Raw genomic sequence first — 11,808 nt, 5'->3', positions numbered from 1 at the left:
CACAGGCAAAGGTACTTATGCCAAACCATGATAGGCATTGAGCAACCAGTAAATCCAAATCATGTGTAAGGCCATTTCCTTCTCAGGTTTGACCTTCCCCTCTTGGCACAAAGTTTCTGCATAAGTAAAGCAGCTCAGCTGATAAACAAGCAATTGTAGAAAGATATAAAGAATAGGCAAAATATGTGGAGAAGTTCAACTGAAAAATACCACAAAGATTTTCCACTGTCTGCAAGTAAAAAGCAAAAGATGGGGATGAGACAGTCTGCAGAGTGCCAATTTGAAAAGCATTGTGTGCTTTTCACACATCCAGGAGCATCCAGGCACGTGCACTGCAATCAGATCCCACGCAGAAGAGTAGGAACAGTATTTGTCTCTGTTCCCCAGTTGTCATTCACCCAGCACAAGCACATCCGCCCCTCCTCGTGGCCAACCAGTAGCAAGTATCCTTCATTTGCTTGAACTGCTTGTCTACGTTCTGTGTTATTTTGTGTGCTTTGTTACTTCTGCTTCTAGGAAAGAAACTTCAGTTGCTTTTCTCAACTTATGGCTGAAGGCTGATAAGCGTAACGTCAGTTTACCTCTGTTCTCAGAGATGTTCCTTGCCAGGTAGGAAGGGTGTTGGAGGTGAGGCTGCAGTACTTTAGCACCTGAAACAGAACAACTCCTTCTGCCTGCTTGTGAAAACCCCCACCATCAAACATGGTCAGTGGCTGCTCCCACATAAATACACAGAATAAATCCAAAAAGCCCGTTTAGCCAACAGGTATTAATTTCAACAGGACAGTAAACACCTTTCGACAGGTTTCAACAAACACATATACTTGCATGGATGTTACCAAAGGGAAAGCATACTGGGAGAGCACACAGTGTCTTCACAAAAGATGTTCACCAGCATGTTTTCCACCTGACTTTAAACACTGGAAAACTAGCAACTTCCATTAGGCTGCTGGAGGACATCAGCATTGTTTTCAGGTGGGGAGGAGACAAAGGGCTCAGATTAACTGTTCTATAATTACTCTGGTAGACTGTATTTACACAGGATATTACTCTTTACACGAGTCTCAGGTGACAGGGGAAAAAGTCTTGCTCATCACAGCAATAAGCTGTATTGTTATTTTACAGGCATAGTGTTCTCCTTACCAATGTACACATGGTCTTGCTTTCACAGCTGTGCTGGGGTATATATTCATTTCACCACGTGAAACAAAATAGCTCAACCTTATCTATTGTCTGACATAGCCATGTTAATGACAGCGCACACTTAATTCCTTCTGTACATTACTATTTTAGAAATAATGCCTTTGAATGTGTACAGATATAGAATGGTTTCAAAATCAAGTTTTAAAGTGATTTGTTGCATTTAGATGCAAGCTTGTGAAAGCTGAAGTCTGCTGCAACTTTTCTACACACTGCCCCCCCCACTGCTGTTCACATTTGCCAAGCAGGGTGTTTGATTTCCTTTCTTAAGGCCCATGGCTTGACATCATAGAATTAAATTGATAGATGGGAGCACAAACTAGAAGGAACGGAAACCCTGAGTTAGCAGGTGCAGCCAACATCTATGATTTAAAGCTATGTGGCATATCATGAGCAACACTTCAATATACAGACTGGAGGTAGACTCGTTATCCCCCAGATGTCATTGCCAACAGTTACTACTGGAAGGAAAACAGTTTCTTCACACGAGCACTGTTGTGACAGTGTCAGGTACCAGTAGCACAGATCTTCCCCGTCACTTTTAGTAATTTCAGATATTCTTCATGTAGACTATCAAATCACATGTCACACCATAGAGCTATGGGCTGCCTTGGTATCACAAAGGACTGGTTAGAAGATGTATTAAGATGTATTATGGTAGTGGCAGGGATGGGGGTGTCAGGTTTTGGTGTCTGTGATTCTACAAATAGCTTCATTGAGGGCTGAGGCAAGTGAAATATGTACACGTGCACTTCAAATTTCTGACCATCAGTACTACTTGTGCCAAAACTACTGGGATTTCAGCTGACACTTTGATTTAAACAATATATATATACATACATCTTTGCTACCTTGACATACTGTCTTACTGAAACTTAGTGCATACTATCTTGCCTAGAATCAATAGCCATATTAATATTCATGCTGTTATATTGTGGTCCTACAGGTTTACATCACTAAACCCCAGTTCTTCAATATATAGCATTCACACGACTAACCCAATAAAAAGAAAAAAATCAATTAGACTACTTAGATTTAATGGAATTTTAAAAATATTTTCTCCTGCGGGTCAGGGCATTAGAAAGCCAAGTTTAAAATTAAAATATAGGGAGAAGAGCAGTGCTGCAAAGCAAACAGTAGGTGGCAGAAAGCATCTATTAAAGCATAGTTGGGAATAAATCAGCCAGGGAACTCACTCAGGTGCAAGAATCCCAACAGCACAGTTAGAGAAACAACCTTCGTATTATTTATGCTCTTATCACTCAGGTCATGATACAGCCTAAAAACAGATCAAATATTCTGTTGCCATTTTCCAAGGGAAACATACGTCTTATGAACATGGCAGAGTTACTACTGCCAGTGAAAAGGCCAGATTTCACTGAATTAAAAAATTATCTAATGTGAACCTGAACGGTTCCTGATGGGAGGGGGTAACCAAATTAAGTGTCCAGGTTAACAATACTAATGATAGAAGCCCAGGAAACCAAGATTCCCCAGTCAGCACTGATTATCCACATATTAATCCACTCAGCAGAAATTCAAAGCAATACTGCACATTTAAGTATTAATTCCACCACAGTGACTTGCTAACTTAAAAATAAGTCGCATACCAAGTATGAAACAGTACAATGAGATTGTTTTAGAGTGTAATTTTATCTGTTTCTCTAAACAATACATTTAACTGTAACTCTTCACCCGGATTAAAAAAAAAAAATCAGTAAGAAAGTGTCCAACACTACATTTATCTAACTGATAAATCATTTTTTCCTAAAGCCAAGCAAGACTAAATGCATACAGTAATAAGATTATTCAATCTAGCTGTACATGTACTAGATGCCAGTACACTGTGGTTATATTAATCCAACATGGCATTTACTTCTTATGCATTAAGACATAAAAGAGTAGCATTTGAAAGACTAGTATCTAATGGAGACAAATTATAGCTTTAACTGACATAATTAAGAGTTCACGGAATTAATAAAGACATTATATAAGCTGCCCAAACTTTCCCCAATTTGTTTTTCCCCCCTTTAATTTTAATAAAATCTCTCTAAAAGTTTCTTATGCATACAAGAACAGAACTTAATACAATTTTAAGGGAAAACTATCAACTATATTTTTACATGTGTTTGTGATTCCTCAGGCAAGCACTGCAAGCTTTTCTTCATTTGATCAGGAATTCCAAAGAAATGCTGAAACATGCAATTGCAAAAGCATCAATTTCTATGCTTAGAATTCTACATTTTCAGTAAAAGTGGGCATGATTTTTTTTGAAAAAAAAAAAAAAAACACTCCAAAGAAGAAACAAGCAAACTTAAAAAAAAAAACAAAACAGAAAACAAGAGACTCCAACTTGAAAAACTAAATTGGATACTACATGAGGCAACAGAAAACAAGAAATATTAGCAGAAATTAATTCTGACTAGTATACTTCACGGAGGCATCTAATTCCATATTATACTTCAATAAGAACAGTTTAAATTCCTAGAATCTAGTTTTGTAGTTACATTACAAAATACAAAAAAAAAAAAACCTTAAAACAGTATTTATGTACATTCTGCTCCAAAAATGGACTGTAGAAAATTCTTTACATTTCTTTTAGAAATACACATAAACCACAGCACAGGTCAACAATCCACTGGCAATTAAGACAAGACAAATTCAACCTAAAGAAAGTACACCCGTGGAAAGTTTTAATCTGTTACTACTTCGGTAATAGCATTTCAGTGTCCCTTCAGACTACTTTAAGGAATTTGTTCTTTTTGCTCCAAAAGATCAATGCAGTTGACTTTCTGTGTTGGATGACTACTTGTTACAGTAGGTCTTTCACAGAAAAAGATGAATATTAGCAGTGGGAAATTAGGACTTCAGAAAGTTATGAGTCCAGGCATGTATACAACATGTAAATCATCTAAAATTGAAGAAAAATTAAAAATGAGGCACCCCTCTGGTGCCTTACCGTACGTGTTTTGTGGAAAGTTTCACACAGCCTACCCTTCGTCTTACTTCAATACATGGCATTTACATTACTACTTAAAAATAACAGACACAACACAACTAGTTTGTTAGACTGTAGGACCAAACAGTTTAAAGCTCTTTTGCCAGTCTAAACCAGATGTATGTTCCTTTGAATGGGAACTCACACCGAGTACTGCAATTAACTAAACTCACAGAAATGGATATCAACCTCCATACAACATTTATCATCAGTATTCACCAATAATAGTTCGTTATGCTGCCCTCACACAGATTATCTCACATAGCCCCAAAGCACACATGAATAATTTGTTTAGGAAAAAAGTTAAATGTAGTTTTTCCTACAGAGAACTAAATTTCACACGAAGTAGAAGCTGTTTAGTTTTGGTTATGCTTCAACTAGTCACACAATGTGAAGAAACTATAACTTTCAGTCCTGTAGAAATCTGCCTAGACCAGAGTCTTCCAGTTGAACCATTACAGAAGCGACAGTTCATTCATCTGACTTAAACATTTGTAGAAGCACAAAGTCAATGATCTTTGTATTGTGCACACATCAGTTCTGAGAATCTTGTGTTCTGCTTTATTTTATTTTTTTGTTTTTTTAATGATTGCTCCGCAACCCATTCAGCTGGAAAGTGATTCAAAAGTTACTTTGAAGCTGTTCTTAAGTTACCTGACAACAACATAAAAAAAGCTGCTTCAGTAAGGTCAACTTTCAGGCAAACACACCAGAAATCTCATCAGATCCATGGCATTGAAAGGAGACCACAATTTCCTGAATCAAAGCAGTTTCAGTGAAACAGTCAGGCTCTCAGTGTGGGGACCAGAACCGAACTTTGACAACTACCATTCTGTACGCTGTCTGAAAATCATGTATGCCAGACACCAAACAACTCTTAAGAGTTCTCAGTACCAAAAGAACAGATGGAAAAATTAGAGGTATTCAAAGAACTGTGATTATTAGGTTCTCCTATATATATATATATATTTAAAAAAAAAAAAAAAGAAAAGAACTTACATTATAATAGTATCAAACTGCATAGCATTACAAAAGAAGGCAACTTGAATGGCTGAAATGAAAAATGTCAATGTTTCTAACTGATTATGAACATTCTGGAATTTATAATAGCAGAGTAGACTGTTGCTAGTAACAACTATAGCCCAATTTAATCAAAGTCTGCCTTCATTCCAGAGAATGCAGAAATGATTCATTTGTACAAGTTATTGCATGCTCTGCTTTCATGTCCTCCTAGCAGGTTTCGCTGTTAATTGCTTCTCTCTTTCAAGTTCCTTCTCACGTTGTTGTTCTTGTTCTAGTTCTTCTTTCTGCCTCTTCTGTTGCAGCTTAAGTGCTCTTTTCTAAACAGAAAAGAAAAATGTTATGGCTGTATTTAATTTGGAACTGTAAACAACATCCCTCCCATTCTTTTAAAATTCTCTTCTCCAGTCTACTCTGGTTATGATCAAATGTTCCATAAACAATTTATCTTTTCTTCATCCCTTCTCCTTTCATCATTCCTTTTAGAAAGAGCAACTCTGTGATCTACACAGGGGAGAAAAGACAAACCATTTTCTCCTTGGTCTCACTAAAAGTCATCATCTGCATCTACCAGACAGAGCGTGTACTGTGCATTGTATTGCCTCTGAGAGAAAATTCTCTTCACTGAACACACTGAAGGACTAATCTTGACAGAACGTAACCGGAGACTGCCTATATAGCATGAAGTCAGTAAACTTATGCCACTCAATACTACATTAAAGAGAAGGAGAAAATCTTACAGTTATGACAACCTAGTTTTCATTAGAATAGGCACAGAAACTGAAACAATAAAGACAATTAGTTGGCATGGAGTTGATTAAGAGATTGATGCTTTTTTCTTTCTCATACTGCCTAAGCACAATGACAGCACTGAGATTTACTAATAGTTCGGATGTTTAAGTTTAAGCAAAGAAAGCAGTAAGCGAAAGTTTAAAAACATACATGGTTTGGTGCTACCAAAAACATGGGAAAAAACATTTAAGAATGGAATTTAACATAGATTCTATTTTCATCAGAACTGTGAGCATGCATCCAAAATAAAAACAAAGTCAATAATATGTAATTCAATAGCTATGTTACAAAGTAGAAAAGTTACCCCACTCACTTTTAACTTGGATGTCTTCTCATGGAGCATCATCATTTCGTTTCTAATATTCACTAACTTGCTGTGATAGTTTTTAGCTTCTGAAAACTTTAAAAACATAACAGTTAAGATAGTGACTGTCAAGTTGGAATAGTTTGGGTTTTTTAATAAAGCTACACATGAAAACAGCAAACACAAACATAGCAATTACCACAACAATTTGATAATGGATTAAACATATTGGAGTTTTTATATACAGTTTACATACATCAATACAGAAAACCACCATATCCCAACAGGTACACCTGGTAGCCTACTGAATTAACATTCACTAGAACGGAATAAAAGTCTTGCCAATTTATGCTCCACATATCAGTGTTTCAAGCATCCTTTCTGCTAGTCTAGAGAAGTGCACAAAGCTCACCTCAGTCCTACTGGAAAAACTGCATTTGCTTTGGCTATTGGATTTGAACTAGACTTACTACCACTGGCAGATTGAGTGTGTTCTTTCCTCCCAGTGCCTTTTCTATTTAATGAAAACATGCTGGTTCTGCACCCATCTCCAGGAGGAATTTATCTCATATCTGCACTGGTTGGTAACCTTCCTGTAGGTCATTAAGAACAATGAAAATACACAAGTTGCTCCTTGGGTAGGAGGAGAATCCATACTAGCAGAAATTTAGAAAAGCATTCATAGTACTTACCAAGGCATCGACATCAAGAATGTAGTTACATTCTTTAAATTTTGTAATTTCTTGTTCTAATGTTTCTAGTAATACCACTTGGTTCTGTCTGAAACAAGAAAAGATCCATAAACCCAGAGTAAAGCAGCAGAGATGAAGGAGTGTAAGGATATACTGCGCAAGACAGGTTTTCAGAGCACTTATTTCTAGTTCAGTAAATCAGTAACATCCGTGATGGCAAGCTCTTGTAGCGTTAAACTTTGGAGAGAATTTTGTATTTTACAATTTTTTCAACTAGCCCTTTAAATAAATACTGGCTTTGATCATAGAGGCATAAATACATGCTTCTCAGTATCAGACTCTTCTTATGGATTGCCAGCTGATTTCAATAACAATACAAGTAAATGGTTTTTGCAAAACCCCAGCCAAGCACACACAAAATCAGCTTTTTGCTACCTAACATTATACAGGATGAACAGTTGAAAACCCTTGATGATATAGGCACTAGGCAGGTTGCAGTGACTAAACAACTCTTTGGGAGGTGAGGTTGAATGTGGGGGGAAAACCTATTAGCTCTTGACTTTCCACTCAGTTGCCTCTGAGTCATGCTGCAGAACAAAGATATTTCTGTATGGAACTTGCGTGGATCCATGGTGCTTATTAAGAATCTTCTACCCCACACAAATCAGCTAAATTCTTCTCAGACACAGGCTGTCCTTGGCAGGCACACATTATGCATCACGAAACTCAAATCAATGTACCCTAAAGACCTGAGATGGCTCTATGTAAAGCCTTCTCCCGCAACATTGCCCCTGTGGCAGGTCCAGTCTGCATTTGAAACAAACTGCTCTCAATTATCAGTGAGATACCAATATACAAAGAATCCCTATCAGTTTAGCAACTTAACTGTGTTTTCTCGGTGCATCTTTTGCAACACAGTTTAAAGACTGGACAACAAGCAATCTACTGCACAAGCTGCTTTCAATATGAAGGTCATCACTGCAAAAAAAGTCTATACTTTTTGGCAGACTTTCCACTATAGAAGTGAACAACTACATAAGATACTTGCATGTCTTCTGCTACGTCTGGCTCAGAGGATTTTAGTATTATATGTTCTTCAGTCAGATTTCCAATAGGCAACATCACAGCTTACACACCTCCCAGTACTCCTGCATATCACTTAACTAACCTGAACGTCACAGTTGGAATACCACAGTGCTACTATCAAATATTTCAGTTAAGGACTGCTAGAACATTGCACTGAAAAAAGAAAAAAGGCAAACCAGTATGTTTGGAGCTGCTTTTAAAAACTTGCTTACGTAAGTTCATGTAGAGCTGATTTTGATCGCTGAAGATCAGGCAAATAATGAGAAATCAATCCTTCAGTTAACTGCTCCACAGCTTTCTCATCTATTATAGGCAGATCTTCTACTACTCCTTCATCTGGAGATGCATCAATGGAACCTACACAGGGAGGAACAAGGGTGAATGGGGCAGGTCAGCATTTACTAAGTTTCACCTAGAGCAACTGCATTTTCCTGGTTAAAAATTAAAGGCATTTCAGCCTCAAGTTGTAGTTCTTCACCCTTTATCTGCTGAATGGTGCTTCTTTTTCCCTTCCTTTTCCCTCCCTCTTTACCCTTCCATTGTTCACAGCCATATATCATGAGCTTCCTGGTGTGTGGTTATCCCACAGCTGAACAGTGAGAAAACGGGCAGAGGGAATGAGAATATTCCAAAAACACGTTGTTAAACAGTGTTAAATACTAAAATGTACTGAGGAAAACAGAGAGGGACTGCATCAATTATTTGGGCTATGTATCACGAATAACCTAAACAGGAACGCACACCTCCCTCTCAAGGTCAACGAGCAAACCTATGACTATATACATATATATATATATATATATATATATATTCAGAACTGCCTTCCTGGAAGCCCCCCGTAGAACACCACTCCCGAATCCGCAGCCCAGGCCCCTAAATCTCCGCCGCCTGCTCCTTCCCCGGACCACCCAGGGCCGGTTCCCGTGCCGGAGCTGCGGGTGGGTGAGCCCCCGGCCCTGCCGTCCCCCTCACGTACCCAGCGGCCGCTCGGGGCCGCCGTCGGCCACCACCTCCGCCTCCTCCCGAGTCCACCCAGCGCCGCTCATGGTTGCCGCACCATAGAGTCTCCACAGCTCCGCCCGGCTAGAAGGGCCGCCGCGCCAAGCCGCACCATAGAGTCTCCACTGCCGCGCTCGGCTAGAAGGGCCGCTGTGGAAGGGCCGGGCCTCAGAGCCCTGGGGCCGGGCCGGGCTGGGGTGAGTCGTGCCCTCAGAGAGCTGTGCCCTCAGTGAGGCGGCACAGCGCGCTGTAAGCGGCGTGCGTCTCGTCAAGGTCGTGTTCGTCTTTGTAGCGCGATGGCAACTGTGGCGCTGCCACCTGATTAAAAACACACCTGCTTTCCCTTCTTGTTCTTTCTGTCTCTTGTTCTGTTTTCACGTTAAGAAAGAAACATGGCCCGAAGACGGGCTGCACCCACAGGACACTGTCGTTGAGCCTGAACAGCCCTGAACCAGCTCAGGTTCAGCCTGAGCTAAGTTCAGCCTGCTTAGCAGTGCTACTTCCCAGGAGGGATTTCTAGGGAGAACAAGGGAGATCATCATCCCAAAACAGGCACACGTGAGGTGTGGGAGTTTCAGATTTGTGCTGCTGCTTTGCCTGTTCCAGGCCCTCCCACACCTCACAGAAATAGACTGACGATTGGAATTTAAAACTGGTATCTGTGTCTACAGCACTTAAAATGTAGCTAGTTATCAAACCAAATACTGCAAAACCAAGACTGATAGCAAGTGTCTCATTTTCCTGTGTAAAGTGATCTGTATTTCACTCAGCACTGGGAATTCTGTTACAAGTTTGGGGGCGGGAAGTAACTGCTTCCCAGGTTCGTTACCAAGTACATTATCCTGTGAAGGACTAAATGAAGATTTCTTCTAATAGATAACGATATTTGAAAAGGAAGTTAAGTGAAACCTATAATGAAGGACATAAATGGTTGGCTGAAAAGCATACTTACCTGCTGGTCTAAATATTTGGTTTCAAGGAGTTGGGGGGGGGGGGGGGGAAGTACTAATATTACCATTGTTATCCAAAAATAGGATACTGCACAACAACAACCCCCATGACCCATGGAACTGTATGTACAATAAAACAAATTTAGTTAAACAGAAGGAAAATCATGCTGAGGATATTTCTATATAATTAGGTTAATTGGTCTTTTAGTCCCTAGATAGCAGCTGAGCTACAGAAAGGAGACTACAAAGAACCTAAAAGCTGATTGCACTTCTATCCATCCAGGGGCAACGTTTGTGAATCTGTGTTTAATATCCTCATACGCTTCCTGTCTTTCTCTCTGTCCTCTTCCTGTCCTCTGTTGGATTCCTGCGCTTACTTGCTGCTCCTAATCCCACAGCAATGCAATGTTTATTTTCTATCTCCAGATGCTTGTCTAAAGTTTGTATACAACTTTCTAGCTTTCTTTTTGAGGTTTTAGCCTCCCAGCAAGATTGCAGACTCATATGCTAGCAAGCTGTTAAATTTTGGACTACTGACTATGCAAGTGCCACTGTACACTGTTATATGTCACTGTAACACCAAATAATCAAGGCTGCTTTTCAGCTGCATTGTAGCAACTGTGTTCAGAAACTTTTCATGCAACACTCACCTACACATTCTGGATTTTATTGTTGTAACTGATGTAAGCACACCTACATGGAAAGTAGCTCCCCCCACAGAAATCTGAGTAAAGCTAGAATAAATTAGCTTGAGTTGTATAGCAAATAGTATGTTTGAAGCCATCAGCTTTGAAAGTGCTGTATGACTTCAGGGATGACAGCATGAAAAGGAAATACTTTGCATTAATAGGTTACTTCTTAAAAACTCTCTGTCCTGATTAAGTAAACATGACTACAGAGAGAGTACAGCCTTGACTGTCATAATAAATAAATGGAGTAAAACAGGGCATTACAAAAAGCTCTGTTCAACAGAATTTCATCTTGATAACACATGACTTGATTCTTGACATTTCCAAAAAATCTGGTCATAGTTATTCAGTGACAGGCAAACTGGCAAGCCCTGGTGCACTGCTGAGGGCAATAAGTCCCCCCAGCCAACTGTCCTTACTCAGCGCTAGATATTTCTGTCCCTGCAGGAGGGGCAGCAAAATGGAGCATGAACCCACTCTTCAATCCCCCGGTACAACGCCACATTTTCAGACACAGTTTTATAAGCAGTGGGTTTCCCTCTCTTCCCTGGCTGGTCATTCATGCTTGTGTGCCCTCTCGCACTTGTGCTGGTTCAATTGGTGAAACACAGAGTGAGTCAAATGACTCAGAGAGGAGCACAAGAGCACTAAGAACAGTTGAACTGGAACATACCTGGGAGTGTTTTCTTAGGCAGCAATGCTGGCTTAACAGGGCCCCAGCTTCAACTGCTCATTCCAACTCCCACACTGCTCACTGCCCCCTCAGTTGACATATGGAAGTCTATGCAAATTGTGATCATGGAAACAGTTTCAGCTACACATACAAAAATATCTCACCCTCCTCACATAGTATTTTTTAATTTTGGCCCATTTCAGGAACCCAATTCATTTTGTGGCCCCAAAGCCTTCATGCTGATAACCCTGCTAGGGAATTATGAACTGCGTGAAAGGTGCAGGGGATGGCACCTCTTCATCCACCTGAGGAAGAGTGACATGAGATTACATGCTCAGGAAAATGAACCCACTGTAATATAACAAAGCATGGTAGTGTTTATTTTTGGAGAACGTCACTGCAGAG

The 11,808-nt window shown here is 39.8% G+C and overlaps 1 protein-coding gene across 1 annotated transcript; it reads right to left on the bottom strand.

Moving 5' to 3' along the window:
• Positions 1-2,834: 2,834 nt before the first annotated feature.
• On the bottom strand, positions 2,835-9,419 carry BLOC1S6 (biogenesis of lysosomal organelles complex 1 subunit 6). The gene is made up of 5 exons (XM_083850185.1): positions 9,069-9,419; positions 8,305-8,449; positions 7,007-7,094; positions 6,324-6,410; positions 2,835-5,538 (listed from the first exon to the last, which is right to left on the bottom strand). The coding sequence occupies exons 1-5, from the start codon at positions 9,136-9,138 to the stop codon at positions 5,419-5,421; spliced, it is 510 nt and encodes a 169-aa protein (XP_083706311.1). The 5' UTR covers positions 9,139-9,419; the 3' UTR covers positions 2,835-5,418.
• Between the last annotated feature and the right edge of the window lie 2,389 nt (positions 9,420-11,808).

This window comes from Anser anser (assembly GCF_964211835.1).
Source record: "Anser anser genome assembly, chromosome: 10".
In the NCBI taxonomy this organism is placed as follows: domain Eukaryota; kingdom Metazoa; phylum Chordata; class Aves; order Anseriformes; family Anatidae; genus Anser; species Anser anser.
This window is presented reverse-complemented; position numbering and strand designations above follow the sequence as displayed.

Excerpts from the sequence above, each read along its gene's own strand:
- BLOC1S6 (XM_083850185.1), bottom strand. The coding sequence starts at position 9,138 with ATGAGCGGCGCTGGGTGGACTCGGGAGGAGGCGGAGGTGGTGGCCGAC. Across the intron at positions 8,450-9,068 it reads CGGCCCCGAGCGGCCGCTGG|GTTCCATTGATGCATCTCCA; the intron begins GTACGTGAGGGG and ends CTCCCTGTGTAG. Across the intron at positions 5,539-6,323 it reads AGAAGACATCCAAGTTAAAA|AAAAGAGCACTTAAGCTGCA; the intron begins GTGAGTGGGGTA and ends TTTTCTGTTTAG.